This window comes from Gallus gallus, chromosome 1, assembly GCF_016699485.2.
Source record: "Gallus gallus isolate bGalGal1 chromosome 1, bGalGal1.mat.broiler.GRCg7b, whole genome shotgun sequence".
NCBI classification, from domain to species: Eukaryota; Metazoa; Chordata; class Aves; order Galliformes; family Phasianidae; genus Gallus; species Gallus gallus.
This window is the reverse complement of record NC_052532.1, coordinates 184937584-184961295: the sequence shown is the minus strand read 5'-3', so window position 1 is coordinate 184961295 and position 23712 is coordinate 184937584. Positions and strand designations below refer to the sequence as shown.

Genomic DNA, 23712 nt, shown 5'->3' with positions numbered 1-23712 from the left:
AACAGTTGCGTTCAAACTGATTCCAAACCCTGCAAATTAGGACCAGGTTTATACCATTCTAATTATAATTCCTGCAGCTACAGAATACTTTACTGAGAGGGATATGCCTGATTTTCTGAATTCCAGCAGAACTTTGGAACAACTGCTAAGGGTCTACACTCATGATACATTATGCAGCTACTGCTATGGCCATGTTGCCTTGTGCAATTGTGTTGGTTGCCTCCCTCAGCAGCCCAACAGGACACAGAGCAGCAGCTAGCACTGCCTCGAACAGAGTTACTCTCAATGTTTTTTACTCTTTTCCAGAATGTGACCTTGCATATTTTTCAGAAAAACAGTAGTGTTTGCAAAAGTCCTGCTTGCCTCCCCTGTGCTGACAGATTGCTGGAAGCTTCATCATGGCTGAATGGAGGACCTGCTAAAATTCATTTGCCTGCCAGTCTATTAAGTGAATGGGGAAATGCACCTAAGAATTGAGCACACAGTGGCCCAAGAAGGAGGAGAACAGCCAGTGGAGACGTCCTTTAAAAACAACAAAGCTGTGCTTGCTTCCTGCTTGCTGCTCATTCTCTGGCATCCTCCAGCAAAACAAATCCTCCCTACCCAAAAGTGCCTAAAAATTTCACCTGGTGCCTCTTACAAAAGGATTCTCTGCTGGAGGAACTTGTGGTCAGGTGGTCAGGGAGCTTAAACGAGTTAACATGAGAAAGGTTTCCATGCATACAACTGTATTTTCTTTGTTTCAAAACATCAGTTTTTTTGCCCAAACAGTTTGGCCAAGATAATCCAGTTCTGAACGATTCATTCACAGTGCTGCTTCTCAGTGACTTTATGGAAGATTTAGGGTTTCATTTTTCAGTATTTTCCTATAGCACTTTTACATACAAGAAATTTGTGAACAATCTTTACACATAGATTGCCATTCTGTGCTTAAAATATGTTCAATTCAAAGCCTACCAGAACTCAGAGTGGCTTGAACGTCCCAAGATCAAGTGCATATTTTATTTCATTCGCACCTGGTTTCCAGTTTTGGGGATACAATAAGGTTACATATTTAAATGTCATTTTTTTCAGGTCTGAAAATTGTAGTCCTGGTGCACAATGATTTGGTATAGCACAAATGATCATATCAGAGCAATGTCTGGTGATAAAACACTGGGAGCTGGCCATGTGGTATATAATTGTAGATGTATCTGTGGCAACCTTCACCTTCTTATCTAGCGTGTATTTTATGCACAGAATATTCCCAGAAGTGTGATGGGTGTTTATAAAGCTCATAGATAAGTCTTCGTTTTTCTTTGCCAAACAGATAACAAATGTGCAAGCAGTATTTTTGTCATGTCAGTCAAACAATATCTAAAAACAGAATTTCCTAACCCTGCCTCCCCGAGGAAAACGATGACATAAAAATTAATGCTGTAAAACACTTTATCTAAGATAAAGGAATTTGTTGGTTTTGCCATCCAAAAGAGCCTAAAATTTTGTACGCTTGGAAACTTAGATAGGAGTCCGAAACAAACTCAGATCTACTCTGCTATCTCACCTTTCTGACAAGTATCTACATAATACATAGCAGTGGAAGTCACTCTTGCTTTAAGAAAAAGCAGTGTTCTGAACATGTCTTTTTTGAAATTCTTATAACTGTGCATCCATGAAACACTTGAACAGGAGCTAAACAGGTCATCACCAGCTCTGATGAAGAGTGTTCTGAGGTCATTACACACCGGTACACATCTCCTGGAGGAATGAGGCCAGGCTGGAAAACCCTTCTTACCACTCACACCGGAATGATTCTGCAACCAAATAAGGAGGAATTTGCCTTACCTGTCTATGCTGCTGAGAGACTGGATACTGCAAACCTGAGATTTGCTGGCTTTGCTGAATTTTCTGAAGCATCATTTTCTGTTGCATTGCTAGGGGTACATTGGGTGGCCTTTGAAGAGACTGGTTTGGGAGAGGCTGAGCAGACGGCGGCTGTGGCTGCTGTTGCTGCTGTGGCTGTGGCTGTTGCACTGGCGCTGAACTCTGTGCCTGCTGCGTGTAGTGCAGAAGGGCAGGCTTGCTTTGGGAACCCAAAACTGAAGGCATCTGCTGGTTTGTTTGCTCTGAGTTAAAGTGAAACAAAGGCTTTGTATTACCATGATGCTGCTCTAGTGGTGGCTGAGCACTGTTGATAAAATTTCTGTTGAGGTCCTGAGTCTTCTGTTGCATGATTATGTCCATGGGATTACTCTGGGGAGTAGTTGGCTTATAAACATAGTTGTTCATCCCTTTTGACTGGTTTCCATTCACAGGCACCCCAAGCATTGCTGAGCTCTGTGGGCTGAACTGCTGCTGACGAAAAGAAGGACTGGGGATTTTTTCTTGCACAAAGGGTCCGGGTGATGGACCTGATGGAGACAAGGTGGACCAGTTGGCCGTCTGGTTCTGCTGTTGCTGTTGCTGCTGGATCAAGGCATGCTGCTGACGATTGGCTGCGATCTGCTTGAGTTGCTGTGCATGAGAAACCTCCTGCCAGTTAGGCACTGGCCGACTGGATGCAGAGGAAACCTGCGCTACCTGTGTTTGATTCTGAGGCACCGAAGGGATGGGTGAAGAGGTTGACATGGCAGCAGTGGCCATAGTGAAGGCTGGACCTGTAGAAGAAGGCCTCATCTGTGGGGATCCCACAGGAGCCTGGTTCATGCCTGGTGCATACTCACTCTTAATTACCATCTTATCCATCTGCAGAGGTCTCACAGGGCCCCTCTGACTTTGCTGCCCAAGGTCAATGTTGAACGGCTCGTCTTGTTTAATTGTGGCATTTATCATATTCTCTAGCTCAAGATCACTCATTGGTGGTACTGATATGTTAGTCAGTTCATTAAATAGTTCCTGGAGCTCTGGATCCATCATCTGTTCCCCTGAGTCTTCCCCATATCTGTTAGGGAACATGTTCTCATGGGACATCTGGCCATCTAAGTGTTTGCTGCAAGACATTGTTTCTCCTGGTTCTTTCTTTACTTCTTTCAAGGTCATATTAAAAATGCCATTTCCACTGGCATGCGTGTTGTTTGCTAGATTGCTGGTCTTTCTTTGTGATCCTTGCCCCACAGACATAGTTCCAGACATTGACTGGCTTTGGCAATTGTTAACATGATGCCCACCTTGTCCCACTGAGATATTATCACCCACTCTTATCCTCTTAATGTCAAGGAAAGAGCTGTCTGAAACACCATTTGGCCTCTTGTTGTTGACAGGTGACAGATTTACAACCAACTTTCTCTTCAAGGATCCTTGGAGCTGAAGGAAGCAAAGACAAAAAAAAAATCGTTAGATGACAATGAAGAAACAATCCATAGCCTGCCTGATGCTTACCACGTCAACAGGCAAGGAAGCATCGCGCAGTACAGAAAACTATTCTGGGTAGCACAGGTCGGTGAAAACAGTCAATGCAATTGTGCAGGATGGTAGGGAAATATGCTGTGAGACATCTCCCTGTCATCACCGTCCCTGCTCTTGTTATCCAACTGCAGCTTTTGGGCACCGCTGCCTCCTGTTGAGGCCCCACCTTCCCTATGGGTGGGAGTGCAGAGTAGAGACCAGACCTGTAGCTGACAAGTCTAGGGCACGTCTGTCCCAAATTTGCTCCCATCTAACAATGCCAAGCAGTTCTAAAGTATTTTCAGACAGCAGAGACTAATGCAGCCATGAAATCTGCATGTGTCTACTCAAGGATGAAGGATTTCATTGATGATTTTGGTGTATGATAAAAAAAAATCATGTTTGACTTCTGTGGAGTCCAAAGGTGCTAGAAGACAGTTTAATGGCATAAGTGAGATTTAGGTATGCTGATCTTACAGAGCTTTATTCAGACCAGAGATACGTGTAATTAAAGATGTTAGATGCTAACTTGTTCAAGACTTGAAATGAAGCCACTGGAACCATGTCAGTTTATGTCAGCCAAGGGTCTGGTCCATGATGTACTGCTGGACAATTTTCCAGATTTCTATATTAATACATTAAGCCCTAATTGTTTATGTTCTGAAACATCTGCCGTAAAACACAGAGTACACACAGCACTGCTCTGAGAACTGCAACTCTATTTCCTTTCCCTCACATACTTAGGGCAATATTTTTATCTGCTCACAGTCCTGTGTGCCTACTGAAGGAAAGGAGCTTTATACTCTGTCCACCCGATCTATGCTCATCTGCCACACTTGTACGTGCAAATCCCCACTCTCTGCACACAATACAAAGACGTAGTCCTATGAAATGAAAGAAGTGCAGAAGTCCATGGGTGTATAACACTGCTGTGGGCCCCCCATTCCACTCAGCTTCAGGCTCATCTACAGAGCTCTTCCCAGATAACTGTGTGAGTGAACATTTTATTCTGGAGTGAATATCAAGGAGTTGCTTGGGAAGACCTCAAGTCACAAATATGTTTCCTCAGTACCTTCAGGAGTAACTGACTGCCATTAGCTGTCCTGGGGAAGGGAGTTCTGGGTGGTCACCTGCAAAGAGCAGGGACTGCTGCTGGTTAGCATGTTCTTCCTGACACATGAGTCACTGTACTTTCCTTTGCAAAAAGAACGGTAAGGTGCACTTCCTTTTACCATCAGCTCTGCAGTCAGCGTGTTTATTAGAAGTCATTCTCATGACCCCAAATTCATCTTCCTGGGAAATGGGGAAGTCCCCTGGTTGTCAAAATACGTGACTTGGCAGCATGTCTTGTTTTCAGATGTGCTGCTGACAAAAAAGCTGAACAGATAATGAACATGTATGCGGTGAATTTGTCCTTCTGAGTTCATTTTGCTTTTGCATGACATTTTAAATCAAAGGGAGCTGCTTAAAAAGCCCTCACATTTTCAGAGCACCTGCATCAGGCTCTCTGATGTGACCGAAGATGCAGGTGTTGCACTGTGCACGGCAGCTGTTTTTCTTTTGCATTTGAACTAACTCCTGGCAGATAGGGGTGAGGTATGATGTGGTTTGCTCTGTGACCTACACCAGTGAGCACCCCGACCAGTCAGCCCTCCGTTGTCACGGGTTGGAGGACTCAAGGCTTTCACTTCACGTGGTCTCCTGAAACACCCACCAAAAAGAACACTTTCATTTTCTACGGAAAAAACAAGCGCTCGCTTATTACATCCCCACAAACCCACCCAGCACAGCTCTCTGAATGCCAACAGCACCTTGGTCAGTAGGTGTCCCTCCTTGTAAATCAGAAATGAGACAGCAAGGCTGGAAAGGTGCACTTTTCTAGCAATCACATCTTTCAACTACTGACCACTTTTTCAGCAAAGCTCTTTTTTTTTTCCTCAAGCAAAGCACACACTCTTCAGAGGGGGGAAAAAAGAGCTTGCCAGATTTCAAGCTCCATCTCTTCCAATTTGCAAACCAGGATTGATTTGGGTCAGTAAACCTAATACAAAAGTTCCTATGCACATAACACAGGCACATTCCTCTGATCAAACGGGCCTGTGATTACACATCTCAAACCACTCAAACTGTGTCATACTGAAAGGCTCTGTGATGGGAAATGTGTGACATGACAGTAACAGGGAGAGGAAGAACTCTCCATGCTCAGCTCCATCCCACAACAGGTGGGCAGGACTTTATGAACCATCAAAGAGAACACGCATTTCCTGGCAGCCTGTATCATTCTAAGACCTTTTGCTAAGGAGGCTCTGGTGAGTCAGCACGCATTCATGCACTTACAGTGAGGGAGTGCTGGATGCATTGATTTTCTGAAGTTAAAACTGCATGGGCTGAATAGCCAAGTTGCTGGACGAACTGCTCAGTGACATTAACAGCCAAGGGCAAAGCTCTAGAGATGACTCGGTCTAAACAGCACAGCGTGACACCACCTCCTGTGCAGAGGGACAATTAATTCCTCCTTAAAACTTATTTTGAGTCTCAAAAGGGATTTAAGAGATGCAGCCTCTTCTCCAGTGCTCCCCAACGCCCAGCCAAATCAAAAGGAATTCCACCGAGCTAATAATTAGGGCTCATCAAAATCTGGTATCAAATCATTAACTTTTGGGGAAAAAAGAACAAAAGCAAACAGACAGATTCTTTAGCAGGATTTGTTGTGATAGGACAGAGGGAAATGGTTTCAAATTAAAAGAGAGAAGATTTAAATTGGATATAAAGCAGGTTTTTACACTGAGGTTGCTGAGGCACTGGCACAGGTTACCCAGAGACGTGGTGGATGCCCCATCCTCCATTCAAAGTCAGGCTGGATGGGGCTCTGTGCAGCTGATAGAGCTGTAGGTGTCCCTGCTCATTGCAGGGGAGTTGGACTAGATGACCTTTAGGGGTCCCTTCCAACTCAAACAATTCTATGATTCTACCCCCATCAGCTTTTGCTTCACCTTTCCTGAGGCTGAATTTGTTACTAAATGCAAAACAAGAGGAATTTTATGAAAATTGATCATTGTATTCTGGCTCAAAATTTTGTTTTGTTTTGTTTTGTTTTTTCAAAAACTGAAAACAAAGCCTTCTTTGGTGCAAAAGCTCAATTTATCAATGAGCAATTATAGAGATTTCTTCCTCCAACTATCACCATTTAGCAGTATTTCTATCACATCTCTGTTCCACTTCTGACATTACCCAAATGCATTCACTTGTATTGCTTTCCAAAGGGGCTGTACAAAATGGCCAAGAAAATAATTTGTCAGTAACAGCAGGAAATAACGACTGATTTCAATTTCATTGAAAGGCTTATGTCTTTTCTTGGACTTCCTTTAGATTTTTTGTTTGTATCTTTCCATAACACTTGAGAAAGTCCTAAGTGTGTCATCCAAAGCAGTACTGGGTTCCACATTTCGTAGGATGAGTAGGACAGAACCTATCCCTTCAACCTGTAAGAGTATCTCCATGGTGCCTAGAGTCCTCCAAAGGAATTCATTTCCAAGTCCAGCAATCCTTGGCCTTGAATAGTGGTGCTAGCAACAACTCTAGCCATCATCTCAACATTTTAACAGTCAGACCCTGAAGACTGGACCAAAACACCAACACAACCCATGCACACTATGGAGCAAGTATTTAACTCTCCAGTAACCCTTATTAGTTGAAATCTCCCATCACTTTTGCTTTCCCATCCATCTAATTTCCCTGCCAAGGTCTGCAGCTTTCTTAGCTTCTATGGCAGAATAATGGGAAGGAAACCAAAGGGACCGCCATGCTTTGTTTATAAAGCAGGCAGCATGGCAGTGCTAGCAGCTGGTAGGGAGTCAAATCCACTTCAAGAAGCCCCTTTTGGATTTCGTAGAGTTTCTCACAATATGTTCTGGTTGTATCTATGGCGGCACTGTAAACAAAATCCTTCGTGTAGCTGGAGAGGAATTGTAAAGGAATTGTAAGAAAAATACAAAAATATTCAAACATTGAAAGTTGCCAAAAAAATAAGAGAAGAGAAAGGAATTCAGTCCAAAGGATGAAAACATGCAGAATGCTACTTCTCAGTTATGCTGTGAAAGCAGCTTTGCACTCCAGGCCTTAAGCACGGCCTGGATCTCAGCTGCTGCCCTCAGCTGTTACAGCCCTCCTGGGCCACCACAGGCCCTGGTGCCGGGGTCACACACCCACCTCACAGCCCCTTTCTGACCACAGACATTCTTTTCAAGACCAGGCAGAATGGTCCCCAATACTAGGAGGGCTGCTCTGAAGGTAATGCCTCCTATTTAATCATGTCGGTCCACAACATCAGAGGTGGATGTTGGTGGTATGGGAGTAGAGAATGAACCTTCCCACCAGTATTCTGTTACGTTTTGTTGCTGTGTGACAGATGGCAGCAGAGGGACAGTCTGACAGAATGGTATCTCACATGAAGTGTGTATGAAGCAAAGGTGTGGAATTGAATTCCTCTATGCAGAAATAATCACATCCATTGGCATTCATCGATGCTTGCTGAATGTTTGTGGAGACTAACCGGTGGTTGAGAGTGCAGTGAGATAGTGAGTGGTGCATTTCAGCAGTGGTGACAGCAGCAGTGGACACTTCTACTGGTGAAGATTTTTATGAGCACAGCATGCAGGCTTTTGCTCACTGTTGGTGAAAACTCATAGCTCATGATGGTGACTATGCTGAAAAACACTGTTTCACGGCTGAGAATTTACTCTATCAAATAGGGCTACTGTGCTCCTTGTATTGGTTGTAGTATCCATGGAAATAAATAGGATGCATTACTTTCAGAGCAAACTACATACATTTTTTTTGTATGGCTCCTGATACCATCTGGTGGCTCCAGCTGTTCCCTCTCTTCCCACATCCAGGGCAGTGACACAGAGGAGCAGATTTGCTCTGATGTATCTACTGTAGATTTTAGGAAGATCTCCTCAAGACCTCTTGATGGAGTCTTGAGGAGCACCTCTCCCCTGCCCCCGGCTCTGCCCTTCCTCTGCACAGGAAGCAAAGACAAGGGTATCTATCTTTTGTTCTCATTTGCAATTTCTACCTGTTACGGCTGAAAATGCAAGCACAATAGTTGTCTTCTGAGAGATCTTAGCACTCCAAGCTCAGAAAGACCAACCCGCTAGGTGATGTTGATCTTGGAAGGAGCACCAGCTTTTCCTGCAGAATGACAGAACTGCAGCTGTGAGCAGACTGTGCCATGGGGGGAAGTGCTGAGAGCTGGTGAGTCCTCATGGAGCCACACAGCATGACGGAGGGGTCAAGGCAGCCCTGAAATGCTTGCTCCAGCCTTGATGGCAGAGGCTCAGCTGTACATGCCTTCTCTTCCTTGTGCTCTCGTTTTGCTAATCCACTCCTAAAACCAACCCAACCACAAGGTACAAGGTTTGCTGCCATTAGGGTTTTGCTCTGCACTTCCTGAACATTCCCACCTTCCATTGCTGACTTTCTGATCATAAGCTTCATGAAACACTGGCATCCTGGAGCATCCCAACCCTGGATGATCCTTAGACAAAACCACCAGTGTCATAATAATGGCGATGGTGAGTTAGCACAGGCTTTTCTCCCTGCTCACTGTAACAAGTGCCACTAAAACTGAATTTATAGCAACAAATAAGGATGTTCCTTGGCTGACAAGTATCCACTTAATTCTCATTAACTGGAGAACAAGACTGGAACAGTAATCAGTATGTAAGAAATGCCACAGTTTACCATCACTTATGGAAAAGTTACGTATCTTGCCAACTGAACATACCAACCTAAATATGCATCCACATTACTCACAGTGCACTGCCTGGAAATATAACGTCAGGGCTTTGGTCCAAGTTGCTGAAGCACGATAATTATATTTTTAATGCAGATTTTACATCTGATGGATTATAAAATATCATGTCTAGCCATAGTGTTTTAGAAGAATAGGAACACAGAGAAACAATAGCATTTTAACTAGGTCAAGATTTCTAATCAGAATGTAGCAGTTGTTACTGTGTGCAAAACAAAAAGGCATGAAAGATCTTATCCTGCAAGCTGTGTATTTGTCATTTGGACAACTCTTTTTCTTCTCTTCTCTTCTCTTCTCTTCTCTTCTCTTCTCTTCTCTTCTCTTCTCTTCTCTTCTCTTCTCTTCTCTTCTCTTCTCTTCTCTTCTCTTCTCTTCTCTTCTCTTCTCTTTCTTCTTCTTTTCTTTTCTTTTCTTTTCTTTTCTTTTCTTTTCTTTTCTTTTCTTTTCTTTTCTTTTCTTTTCTTTTCTTTTCTTTTCTTTTCTTTTCTTTTCTTTTCTTTTCTTTTCTTTTCTTTTCTTTTCTTTTCTTTTTTCTTTTCTTTTCTTTTCTTTTCCTCTCCTCTCCTCTCCTCTCCTCTCCTCTCCTCTCCTCTCCTCTCCTCTCCTCTCCTCTCCTCTCCTCTCCTCTCCTCTCCTCTCCTCTCCTCTCCTCTCCTCTCCTCTCCTCTCCTCTCCTCTCCTCTCCTCTCCTCTCCTCTCCTCTCCTCTCCTCTCCTCTCCTCTCCTCTCCTCTCCTGTTGTCCCAGGAATAAATTAACAATCACTTTATATGAAATCTACAAAACTTTATGTCAACATTTATTACCATGAAATGTGGATGAAAGCTTAATGCAACCTGAGCTTTGGGAAATGTGACTGCTTAACTGATCCTATCCTGATGATAAGGAAATATCAAATGCATTATAAATGTTGACAGAATGATCAGACACATAAAAGAGGTCATCCAATACCACCCTCCACGTTGTTTACCAGTTTCATAAGTCAGCTTAAAGTATTAAAAACACATACTGTCTTGCACAGGAAGCTCCTAATCCTTAAAAATGTGGTGGCTGTTATTTGATTTGCCTTTTAGAGATCAATAGCACAACAGATTTCACCTAAGGCAAGACTGCTGGGAGCAGTCTGGTCCTAGTTTTCTGCCCAGCATCCCATCTGAACTGGCTGTGCAAAGGCTTTGTTGTTTCATTAAAGAGCACAGAACCATGCCCACACATGTATTTTTATTACCTATGCATCTATCTCCCCTGCAACATTCTGCTTTAACAGTTCAATCAATGAAAGAGGACAACAGCCATTCAGCTAGCCTTGGAAAATAAGGAATTATTGAGATTGTTTTGCTCTTCTTGCAAATCAATGCAGCACAAGGGACACTCACGCCAACTGTTTCACCTTGAGGTCTTCTGCGGGTCTTCTACAGTTCACAGGAGACACACTCATCACATATTAATAGGAAAAAAAAGATCCCCTCAGTATATTATCCAGTTGTGCTTCCAGCACTGAACTCCACCATCCGCAACAACGAGGGCCTACTTGAATTAGAAGTGCCTTCCAACACTACCTCAACTAAGACTCCTAAGGAACAACTGGCAAAAAGGCCTCTTGAGAGGAGGAAGGAGTCCTGACCCTCTGCCAGAAACTCAAGTGGAGAGGTGAAATTTAGGACCAGATCCAGGCCAGTGGTAAGAGAAGGTATCTATCAGAGATGCTGCACCCACCTCATGGCTCAGTTTGAACTGTTCCAGCCTCTCCCTCCTGTCTTTCCCCAACACATGCATTCACCGCAGTAAGAAACACAGAAAGTAACAACAGTACTTAATAGGCATTTCCAAAACCTTCAGCTTAAACCTGCAGCGTCAGGACAGGCCATGTGTACTCCACCAACAGTTTTACACATAAGTAGCACAGCCGAATATGGTGGAGGAATTTGGAGGCAAGTAACAAGATTTTAAAGCTGAGACGATATGCTTACGAAAAATAGGGAAGTTTTTATAACAATCTAAAGACTAACTACAGATCAAGAGGGTATTCAGCAAAATTGAATTCAGTATATTAAACCCTAATGAAATGATAAACAACATGTAAAGAAGGACACAGTATTTGTTTGGAAAAGGAAAGACAGTGGCTTAAGAAAGGTGATAAAGAAATATTTGGGAGCCACACAATGTTAACCATCAAAGTGCTGATCAGTTTGTTGTTCACAGACACTGGCTGAAGTTTCAAGGAGCAGAGGAGGAAGAGACATGGGGGTAAAGAGTAGTGGCTATATTTGCAGACCTATTGTGATGATTATGTATTTTCCCCTGAAATAGTACAATTTGTCAATTGTCAGAATTGATAAGATGCTGCAAGGTGTTAGAAAAGTCATGTCTGCTCATGCTTTACTGCTCTTATACATCTAATATCTCAGAAGTCTGGAAGAAAACTAAAAACTGAAGTCATTTGAACAGTACCTAAATATTTGCTACCAAATGTACTCCTGAATCCCAGTTTTAGTCTGAAAGCACACCAGAATGACAGAACAGAATGGAAAGTAAAAATAGTTAAAAAATAGAGACAATGGGAGATGATCAGTTGGTTAGAGGAACCCCAAATGCCTTACTCTCTTGGACTTGCACAGGTTGTCATGCTGTTGCTCTTCCATTGTTCTGCCTGTCTTCGAGCAGCATCTTGACAATACTTTCTGAGAAGTCTGAAGGAATCCAAAACGAAGAAAATGGCCAGAGAAGGTGAACAGAAAGGTTTGGAAACACTCAACCACCCAGCAAGGAATGCTTCAGGAAGTGGAAAAAGTCAATGAGGACAGAGGGGCCCAGGAAAAGTCAGGGATAAGAAAAAGGCACCTAAAAGCTAAAAAAACGCAAGCCCTTCAGGTACTGGAAAGCTTACAAGATGATGCTTAAAAGGAATGTGAGAAATGACAAGAGGAGTGAAGATGAGGAGTGAGAGATGTTCGCACAAACAGACAAGTCAAACGCATAGAGGTGTCTCTGAAGAAAGTGAAAATAAGTTTTCTGGCTTTTTTTTTTTTTTTTTTGTCTCAGATTTGTAAACAGAACATTGTATGGCACAGAGCATCTAGCAAAAGCTTGGTTTATGCAACAAGATTTGATTTAGAAAGAACAAGGGCCCTTAACCTCTGGAGAAAGGAGAAAAGCTCAGAACAACAGAACAGCCTAAGCCAACAACATAACAGGCCTAAGCCTAGGGGCTTTTTATGTGCAAAGCACTGTGGACAATACTAGATTTTTTACAGAGGAGATGACATTGCAATAGGGTTTGTGTGTCTCAAGAGCTATCAATTCTGCACCAGATATCATCATTGTGCAGTTTAAAATTTAACACTGAGCAGCATTCCTCTGATCTTTGCAGAAGCAGGAAAAGTATGTGAAGAACAAATCTGGTTACAGGGAAGGGATAAAAGAGGGAAAGAGAACATGAGAGCCGTGCCTTGGGCTGTCTGGAGGAGATGGTCTCAATGGTGGTGCCCTGAGGAGAGCTTCAATATTGCACCCTGCAGCCTTTCAGCTCCTTCGTCCTGCCCATCCAAGGCAAATCCCTGCAGCTGAGCACTCATGGTGGTTTGTGGCTCTGAGCAGCAATGCCATTGACTGAGCCCATCGATGCGATCCCCTGCTGTGCAGGCTCTCCGAGGAGCCTTGGAGCAGAACGCAGTTATCCTAATGACAGCTTTCTTCAAGGGGACTGTTGGATTAGGCTCATCACTGACTGGGATGCTCTGCAGCTGATGAAGAATATCCTGGTAGTTCTAGGCAAGAGCCCATCCCTGCCAGCTACGCATGACATCTCCTGTGGAGGTTAACCATGAAAGGACACCAAAATACTGACTGGTATTTTTGACCACTCTGATAGTTTTCAGCAAATGGGACAGAATTGGATTCATTACAGTTGATGCTTCCTATATGCCTTATTCCCTACGTGAACCAACCACTTATTGTGTGAATTCATGCAAACAGAAACAGCACTGGAAAATGAGCAGCTCTAGGCCTCTCAGAGACGACATGTATTCTCAAAGTCCTCTTTTCCTCCTCTACAGCAGCCTTGAGCCTGTTTCTAGAGTAAATGGTTACCCCTGACTTTGTAAGGTCAGGATGAGAAAAATTCCCTGTTCATCAGTAGATGAGAATATCATCTCCTTCCTGAAAGAACACAGCTGTGACAAAGGAATGTAATGAACAAAGGTACCACAGCCATCAATAAGGCAGTGTTCCTTTGGCTACACAGTGAAACTGAAGCATTCCTTGACTATCACAGAGCTTTGTTGTTGCATTGCTTTTGTACCCTGCAGATCCAGGATGCACCAAGTGCAGGCAGAATCAAAAGCTGCTCTACCAACTTGGGTAAGGAAGACCAGACAGGTGGATCGAGGCCCCACCAAGAGTCATGCAGTGGAAATCCTCTGCAGTCATATAGCTCCATAGCTGGGTCTCTTAAATTCCATCTCTACAGGTCGCTAACATGGTAGAGTTCATTTGCTACTTACCCATTTACCATTTACAGAAAACAGTTCCTTAGAAGACCTTGAGGATCATAAAATGACACAGATATGAAGGGGCTTCTGGATCACGCAGTCCTGGCTGTGATGAAAGAAGAGCCACCTTCTGGACCTTGCCCAGGCAAATGTTGAACACCCACAAGGATAAAGATTCCATAACTTCTACAGACCTCATTCCACTGTTTGGCAGCTGCCATTCTTTCCTTATATGTAGTCAGCAACTTCTTGTTCATTGCCTCTCATTCTTTTGTTCTTCATCTCAAAGACAAATCAGTAAGCTGTTTGGTGGAATGTAACTGGGAAACTTTGCATGAATGGAGCAAATGTGTAAATGTGATTGTCTCCAGATCACATAAAATAAGCGAGAAGGAGGAGATGAATACTATAAATGACAATGCACTTGAGAAATGCCAACCTCTGCTTTTATGCAGATTGCAGGCCAAAGGCCAGTCACTGGTGGGGCTCCTCAGGGCTCAATCTTAGGGCCAGTTCTCTTCAAAGTTTTTATGAATGACAGAGGAGTCCAATGCATTCTAAGTAATTTTGAAGAGGATACTAAACTGGGAGGAGCTGCTGACTCCCTAAAGGGTAGAGAGGCCTTTCAGAGAAATCCTGGCAAACTATGGGGCTGGATGAACACCAACCACATAAAGTTGAACAAGAGCAAGTATCACATTCTGCAGCAAGAATAAGGCAACCCTGGATACAGGGAACTGGGGGATGAGAGGCTGGTCAGGCTGACGGCAAGTTGAATGTGAGTCAGCAGTGCTGTGGAAGCCAAAAGGGCCAACTGTACCCTGGAGTGCACCAGCACTGCTACTGCACAAGGGAAGGGGGTTGTCCCCTCTGCTGTGGGCTGCGTGGCCTCACCTTGAGCCTTGTGTGCAGTCTGGATGCTGCAGTGTACAAAGGACATAAAGCTATTAGAGAGTGTCCAAAGGAGTGTTATGAAGATGGGGAACTATCTACAGGGCAAGTGGTGTGAGGGGTGGCTGAGGTCACTTGGTTTGCTCAGCCCAGAGCAGAGCAGGCTGAGGGGAGGCCTCATGGAGGCTGCAGCTCCTCATAGGGAATGGAGGGCAGCGCTGAGCTCTGCTCTCTGTCACAGCAACAGGGCTCTGAATCAATATGATGGGGTTGAAGCTAATCTCAGGGAGCATCTGGACAACACTCTCAAACACTGGGTTTAGATTTTGAGTGGTCCCGTGTAGAGATACCCGGAGAGGTGGTAAATGCCTCATCCCTGGATACATTAAAGGTGAGGCTGAACCAGGCTCTAAGCACCTGATCTAGCTGTAGGTGTCCATATTCACTGCAGAGGAGTTGGACTAAATGACCTTTAAAGGTCCCTTCCAACTCAAACGACTTTATGGTTCCATGAAACAGGAGACCTGTTTTCCAGCTAAATTCCAAAATACATCAGTGCATACTCAGAAACTCTGACAAGCAGACATCTATTTAGGTGTCAAAATATGGAACCCAACATACCCTAGAAAATACTAGACTGGATAAAATAGAATTCTCAATTTTAATATCTAACATGAAACCTTTCACCTTTAATGCACAAGTTAATGGTGAATAGAAATCATCACAGACAAAAAGATGCAGAGTAAACTGCCGTGTAAGTTTCAGAGATAGCATAATGGTTCCTAATGGACAACTGACCACATCATTCTTGGCACTAATAAGTTCCTTTCACCCTTCCTATGTTCCCCTTTCTGTCAAAAGCCTTAGCTTGGAAGCTCTGAGTTAAACGTGCTCAGAGTGAACTCAGCAACTTCACGTTCAGATACACTGATCAAACAGTCAGTTATTGATGTACTTCAGTGAAACTTTGCTTGCTTATTAGAATAGACTTGATTTGGTAAATGCATTATTTATTCTCCTATATTGTTCAGGAATAAGTATTTGTAACCCATTAAAATATTTGAAAAAATCCAAGGAGATTTCTATTCAGGACAAAAAATAACCATACTTTGTTTGCACGTGCACTTCCCTTTATGCTGGTCTGTATGAAGCCCTACCCGGGACACGGACCAGATGTGAGTGGTCTCCAGGGCAGCTGCTGCTTCGGTGGGTACAGATGAGTTAAGTCTTTTGGTCATCAACCCCTTCTGCAGGCACTTAAAAAAACAAACAGAGGTGGGAGAGTGTTTTGTCTCCTTCCTCAAATGGAATTCGAATTTCAGGGCCGGGGACCCCCCCATATGCTAATATTTGTCTGCATAAACGTCCTCAATGCATAAGCGACCCTAATTTTCTGTTGCTGCAAACAGATGCACAAAGCTGACCTGTAGCAGTATTTTACAGCGAACCAGCCCTGAAGCCTGAAATCTGGATGACGAACCAGCATTTACTGGAAGTGTGGATTGCAGCAGGAACTTTTGTTGGATGTCTATTGCAACAGACGCCTTGCTTCTTTTTAAAGCGCCTCTAGTGTGGCAGGCTTTGCTAAGAGAACACAATGGAGTTGGCAGGAAAGCAGGAGCTCTTCACCATCTCAGAAGAGCAGAACACCCCACCAAAAAGCAGTCCTTAAGGATACCGCTCTGCTAGGTGGCTGGCACAGTGAATTAACAAGGGTTGACTTTTCCCTCCGTTTTCAAAGATAGTAAGTAACAAAATCTGGCAGGCTGAAAAGCCCCAGCTCCAAGGAGAGAGACAAAGAGGCAGGGCTGAAATTCATCATGTCAGTTTAAAAAGGCAGAGTTTTGCATTTACACAATATGCCCATTCTTGTTCTCCTTGACTCATGGAAAAATATTGAACATCGGACAAGAATGTAGGAATGCGTCTGGTGTCTGATCTCCACAAAAATCTCAACGCAGTTTGCATTCACATAAGAAATAAAGAGCAGCTGCCCAGGCTCCCTTGGTGTGTTGAGAAAATAACAGTAGCGATAGCAATATCGCTATAATAATAGCAGTAATATAATTTTTAAAACCTGATGTGTCAGTAATACAAATAAAGGACAAACCTAGGCTCTCCAAGCCCTTAACACAGCTTGGCACAGGCTGTCAGACCATTTGCCTCTCACAGGCACCACAGGCTTCTCCCTGCTGAATGCATCCGGAGCCACGGTCTGTTTTCCCGGATAGCAGAGGTTAAAGCTTTTTTACTGCTTTTTTGCCTTCAGATGCCATAATTGTTGCAGTGCCTATATTACCATCTATGGCAGGCAGCCTGTGTGTCTGCCAACTGTCAGGCAGCCTATTCATCTCTTCCAGTTGCCTTTTGCCTACTTTCTGCAGCAGAAGAATTTCCCTCCACTTGATTTCATGGAATTCTGTTCCTGACAACGTTTCTGCTGCTTGTTTTTAAACACAGCCTGGCTTTGGGCCTGGGGTGCATGGGAATCTGCGTCCCCCAAAAGCAGGAGATCTCTGGAAAGGAGCTGGAAACTTGTGGGATGACGGGAATCGGGAGATAGTAAATCACTGGGGGAGCAAGAAAAGAGGATGACAGCTATGGCCAACCTGTGGCTCCTATGTGCAAGCTGTAAGCTATATTCCTGGGTCTGGACAACATCACATAAATGGCAGTATGGGGCTAGGGGCTGCTGGATAATCCCTAGCTGTGGGCAGGAGGAAGAAGCGAGGAATGGAGTCACCATGGCCTGCACTGATGGACTACTTAGGGATCCCCAAAAACACCCTTCTCATGCCTGTCCCACAGCAGAGAGGTGGCACTTGGCTACTCATCCTCTGCTTAAACCCCACTCTTCTTTCCCCAGTTCTTCTCATTTGTCCAAGGCATATGGTTTATTTCTGTCATGTAAACTTTCACCATTCCTGACTCCAGGTGTTCCTGGAAATCCCCCCCAAGCACCCACCACCATCTTTAGGCACTAACATATCTCTAAGCCATCCAATACCATAATACTCAAGGTCAGACTGGACAGGGCTCTGAGCACCCTGATCTAGCTGTAGATATCTTTGTTCATTGCAGGGAATTGGGCTAAATGACCTTTAAAGGGTTCTTTCCAACTCAAATGATTCTATGATTCTGTGATTCTCTTCTACCGTATGCCAGCTACAAAGCCCATAGCCAAAGGCATCTGTTTACAAACTCTGCAGCCCATCTCCCCTCTCCCTGATAAGCCCAAACCTGGAGATCCTGAAGTCAGCAGCATGACTGCTGTAGACATCAGTGTGTCTTGGATCAGGCCCCAGCTACTCCAAAGAAGAGATGGGCTTTGCAGCCCATCCAGATGGTTAACAGCTTTAGTATACAACCGCTGCCTTATTAAATCTACAGCAAATTAAATGAACACTTAAGATACTCAACTGAAAGTGTTATTGACTGAGGTAATTAAACTGAAATACCCAATTAACCGCACCAGAATAGGAAATGAATATATCATGGGGGCACCTCTCTGTAGTGTCTGAGCCAATCAGATGTTGTCTACACCTTAATCAGCACTGAAATAAATGTTAAAGGCCGCTGACGATAATTCAGAGATGTGTTTATGTAGCACATACATATATATGTGCATATATGTGAGCATATGTATATATAAACAGACACACGCTGATATTTAAGTCTTCTGTCTGGGCTTTTAGTCTTATGCTGGCAGAGCCATAGTTTTAATTCCAGGTCAGCCACCATCTTCCAAGATAAACTCACACATTATTAAAACATCTAAATCAGAAGGATTGCAAATGTCCTGCAGTGGATTTTTTTCTTTATTAAGAACATTTACATGAAGGTGTCTGCAGTTTCAAAGCCACTTCAGACTGAGGCCAAAGTGAATGTTTGGCAACAAAAAAAGAGCAAGCCTTTTTTTTTTTTTTTTTCCCTCTGTTTAGCCTGTGCTGTCTAACTACAGTCAGCCCAAAGCAAAAGTTTACTTTTAATTAAGACATCCAAGTGTTCAAATTCGTAGGCTCTCTTTCTCTGTTTTTTCAATAAAGAGTGAAAAATGTATCCCATCTAAAATGATACACTTTGCCCAAACGTTGATAAATTGCAGAGATAAACCTTCACTCCTTTACTCTAGGGTCTGTGGAAGGTTCTCAGGTGGCCATAGTGGTAGAGGTACCCAGACACGAAGTGGTCTCCTTGCAAATGCAGGAGAGGACTTGGATATGGCCACCAATGTGCTCAAGGTGTTGTTTTGGTCTTTGTTGGGAGGGGAATTTGCTCTCCACAAATCATGAAACTACAGCCTTGTAATAGTAGCACTCAGAATGGCAAAAGGCCAAATTGGGTTACAGTCATTCAGCCCTACTGAGTTATTTGGGTAGTGATAAAAGGAGTTATTTTTAACTACTTCATATCCCAGCCTCACAGATAATAACCAGATAGTGCCTATGAGCCTGAAAGCTTTGATCCTCATCTCAGGACCCTGCAGATCCTAAGAAAACAGAGATGTGAAAGAGTGGAATACATCTCCCAAATAACAGTATTGGGGTTTGGAGCAGACAGCTCATTTTCTTCAGCTTCCTTAGCCATCCCATTCACCCTAGTATTATTGTTGGCATTGTTATAGCTTATCCTGGGGTGGTAAGCAGCTCCCATTCCTGCCTGGCACCCAGCTCTCATGACATCTATTGTCTTCAGAGTATTGCAGGTAGATTTCCTTAACCAAGCTAAATCCTGGGTCCTTGTAGGATTGTGTTCAGAGAGCATGAACACAACATTCAGAGGGTTTGCCACCCAGACTGTGGAGCTGGGAGGACAGGCTGCCCAGAGAGGTTGAGGAGCCTCTTTCTCTGGAGGTATTCAAGACCCATCTGAACGCCTACCTGTGTGACCTGCTGTAGAAAACTTGCTTTTAACAGGAGGTCCCATTCAATCCCTAGGATTCTGTGATTCCATGACCCTACCAGAGCTCTGCAGCATTTTGCAGGGGCTGTGCTGGTAGCATTTCTGTAGTATTTGCTTTGGTTGTGTCTCCATTTTGACCACTTCCATGTGCTTTCTGGACCAAACTGATCTCTTATTGTTTCTCTCCTCGTAAGTGGAATTGCAGCCCCCATGGCCCTCTGCCACTGTTTATGCTGGCAGAGATCAGTGGATATTGGCAGGCAAAGTTGGATGGGATTCACAGTGAGAGGGCAGTGAGGGAAGAAAGGGCACACTGTGGCCCTCGGTGCTCTCCTTGCAGGTGAGGATGCTGTGGGCTGGAGGCAGGTTTGGAAACACTTACATCTTTGTTAAGTATCTGCAAGACCTGTTCCCTCTTGATGGAAGGTACTCAGCTGGCCCCAGGAACACAGCCCCCCTGAAGTATTCTATTTGTCTGACAACACTTCTGGACGTGTTGTTCTGCCCATACTACCTTATGAAGAATCGAGAAGGTCATATGGCCTTCTCAATGCGATGTACAAAGCATGCACTGGAACAGAGATGTCTTGGGCTTCAAAATGCTCTGACAAGCTGTAGCAGCTGGGCAAAGCTTCTGCTAGCCCTTCTTCATCCTACTGCAGAGACAGGCAGGAGGAATGAGGTCTCCATTGGCCAAGGTAGCCCACTTTCATGCCTTGAGATGGCCAATTAAACCTGCTCTTCACTGAATATAGGGCCCTGAGGCTGGACCTTGCTACACCCGGCCTAAAAGAAGAACCTGGCCCCGAGTGCCTGGCAGCTCTTCAAAATGGCTCTAAGTTATAAAGAACAAATTGTAAGTTCTCATGTAATGTCCCTGGCAGAACCTGAACTTGTAAAAGAAAGGCCCGTACACATCATCCTCACTCAGGAACTGTGCAGTGTTATTTTCTGACCCCAGTGCACTCTGACATACCACAGAACTGAGCAGGTTGAGCCTCACTCTCAGTCCCGAACCACAAATCTCAAAGCGAGCTACCCGCTTTCTCTCCTGTTTCGTTCCCTCACTGCCTAACACAAAGCAACGTCTCACTCTGCTCACCTAGATCAAACAGGATGACATCCAGCTTAGAAATGACTTCAAGTACAACAGGGAAATTACAATTGGGAGCAGACAATGTGCTCCAATCCCCGTTTACCTGCTCGGCACCGCAGCCCTGAGCTGTCTCCCAGCCCCTGCCGGGCTGCAGGGCTGCGGGACTGATTTGTTTACATACCGGAGGAACAAAGTCATGTCAGGAAAATTCTGCAAACAGCTTTGCTCCATTTTACTTTTGCTTTTTTTTTTTTTTTCCCCCAGCTTTTAGTAGTGCGGAGTTGAAAGGAAGCACAGCTTCTCCTGAGCCTGAATTCTCCTCGGCTGGTGGATTATTTATTAAACGGCAATGGTAGGCTGAAGCTGTTTTCACTTAAGAACAGTTCGTTCAAAGCCTAACGGAGAAGAAGAGTTACCATAGTTACCTGTGCAAGCCCTCGGCATGGCACAGTTGCTTCTAGAATCTGAGTGGTTAGGTCAACTTGCAAGTTGCTCAGACAAAGCTTGGCGATTTGCTATCTCATGTGCGAGAATCGCAGTTATCAAGTCAGAAGGAGGAGAGCAAGCAGTGGGTGGGGCTGCCCCCCAGCCATGCTTTCGCTGGTCCTGGAAGCCCGTGGGGTTCACACCAGCTGGAAGTTCTGTGGGGGTATCTGGACAGCTGGGGAGGAGTATGGAGTAAGAACACATTTCGATCTTGGCACCAGTTTCACCTGTCCAATCCAACCCATCATTAACAGCTTCTGTATGGCACTGCTCTTCCTCTAGGAGCTTTAAGAATGAACAAAACCTTTGTTCAACCTAAACTTCCTTTCCTTGTCGGCCGTTCCTGCAGACTTTCCATTCTAGTGGTCCTATTGTTTCACTTGGAAATGTCAGAGAGCTGCACAGCATGCCCATTTTATAAGGAATATGTTCCATTTTAGGAGGCCAAAATCGTACACTGTGTCGTTCCATAATTAATTTACTTTAAAGTTGCCTGGGCTCACTATGGCTTGTCTGAAATGGCCTTCTTTCTTTTTTCCTTTTTCTTTTCAAGGCCCCACATCTGCGTTTAGACTGGTAGCTGCCACAGGCATTAGCTTTGCACCTGAGCAAACAGGACTGCTGAGGACAAGATGAGCTCCTTTGTGCAAGCTGATTTGGACACTGGGCATTCCAATGAATGGGCATTTTGCTTTTGAACATCCATTACTGGAAGCAGCAAAAAAGTGTAAATGCTCTGATTGTATCTTCTGTTAAGTGGGTCATTCCTACAAAGGGGACTGGAAAATCGGTGTTTGTACTCTGTTTTCTTCGTTTTTCCTTGCTGTAGTGTTGGAAGCAGCAGAAGGGAGAAGGATGTGCGTGGAGACTTAATTCTCATGGGAATTGGTAAATTCAGGCAATTCACAAACTGCCAGTCCTACATCCCCACAGCACCTATGTTTCCATATTCCTCTGTTCAGTTCTCCTTTCAGAAGCTTTTCATCATGGCTTCAGGACTAAGCATGTCCCCACCAACCGGGACAATTGTCATTTAATTAGGAAGCAGATGATGGAAGCACAATGAAAAGTGTCCACAAGCATTGGTCACTTCTGTCATTAACAGCTTAAGTTTTTCAAGACCATATTGCTGTTTTCAAGACCCTCTTGCTGAGGGGCTGTAACATGGGATAGATAACATTGCTGATTCAGGACCAGAGCCTCAGAAGGATTTAGGCCACTAAATCCTACTCAAAACCAGCGGGGATTAAGTGTCAAAGCTCAGCAGCTGTCTAAACTCCTCTGGAAGATCTGAGGCTGAGTTATAAGGTGCCCACTCAAGCACTCCTGCTTGCCTCCACTTGCCTTTCTGACCGTATGGCTGACATGTCTTTTGGAAGATAGGATTCGTGAACATAGTGAAATTCAAATATAAGGCAGTAAAAGGGAACAGGGAACAAAGAAAAAAAAAAAAGAGTAAGGGAGAAATCAAGGGTATGAGGATGTTATGACAGGGGAGAAGGGCTAGTGGAGGAAAAGAAGATGAGGAAGGAAAGGAATAATTTAAAGGACATGGGAAAAGAAGGAAATGACCCACCTGAGAGAATGAGGAAGATGAGAATGATGATGACAATGCATAATTTAGTCTGACATATTAGAAACAGAAAATACTGAAGGAAGTGATCTGCAACAAAATCCTAGAGAACTGAAGAAGAAAGGCAGAGTGAATGAACCAAAGGAATAAAGCATGGGAGGCTCTGAGAGGTTGCATCACTATACTGTGGAGTAAATCTTCACTGCCTTCACATTTTAAGGGGCAGCTTACTGTGAAGTATTGTAATTTGTGAACCTTTGCAGGATGCACCTACATTATCATCCACTCTTATGTATGACCTTTACATCAAAATAGCATGTTCCCGTGTCTATGATTAGCACAGGGAGAATATCCAGAAATAAGCATGGAAGCTCACCGTGCTATTTGAGCCTTGGTTGCTGAGGGTGTCTGCCCTCCACAGCACTGGAGTACTAGTGCATTGCAACAGGCTGCCCAGGGAGGTGATGCGGGTCACCATCCCTGGAGCTGTTAAGAAATGTGGAGATGTGGCACTGATTGCCATGGTTAGTGGGCAAGGTGGAGGCGGGCTGATGGTTGGTCCAGATGATCTTAAGCGGTCTTTTCCAACCTTGACGATTCTACTATTTCCCTCCTCACCCTGACAACACTGAGATAATTCCAATGAAATCTGACAGACCAGCAGAAGTCTCACAGAAAAAAAAAAAAAAAAAGCTCTTACACTGCTGTAAAATTAGCAGCTGGGAAGTGGAGGCACAGACGAAGGAGACGCTTGTTGAACCCAGCCATATTTGTTGAGCAGAAACTGGCACTGTGACAAAGTGACCCAGCCGGCATCTGACATCTGCCTGGTGAGAGCGTTACAGGACGCAGGAGGAGCTGGGGGCTTCTTGTTTGGTAGGAAGAGGGGATATCAAAGGACAAAGGACTCCAACCTGTAAGAAACCCAGCTTCTTTTTCTGTTTCTTTACTGTCTCCATTTTCAGAGGTAAATTGCCCCTGGTGATTTGAGCCATAAAAGCTTTTGAGTCATCTTCACTATTTAGCTGTGAAAGATGAGACGGTTCCGTTCAAATCGCTCATCTGAAGGCATGCTAAATAATTAACAATATATGGTC

At 44.1% G+C, this 23712-nt stretch overlaps 1 protein-coding gene and 1 long non-coding RNA gene across 2 annotated transcripts in view; one reads left to right on the top strand and one right to left on the bottom strand.

Moving 5' to 3' along the window:
• The window catches only part of MAML2 (mastermind like transcriptional coactivator 2), a 212273-nt gene that overhangs the window by 64143 nt on the left and 124418 nt on the right, over positions 1-23712 (bottom strand). The window contains exon 3 of the mRNA XM_015280608.4: positions 1825-3282. Within this exon, the coding sequence (XP_015136094.2) occupies positions 1825-3282 (1458 nt within the window). The remainder of the gene's footprint in view (positions 1-1824; positions 3283-23712) is intronic.
• LOC121109451 lies at positions 20990-21782 on the top strand. The gene is made up of 2 exons (XR_005850027.1): positions 20990-21234; positions 21596-21782. It is a non-coding gene; the product is annotated as an uncharacterized LOC121109451 (long non-coding RNA).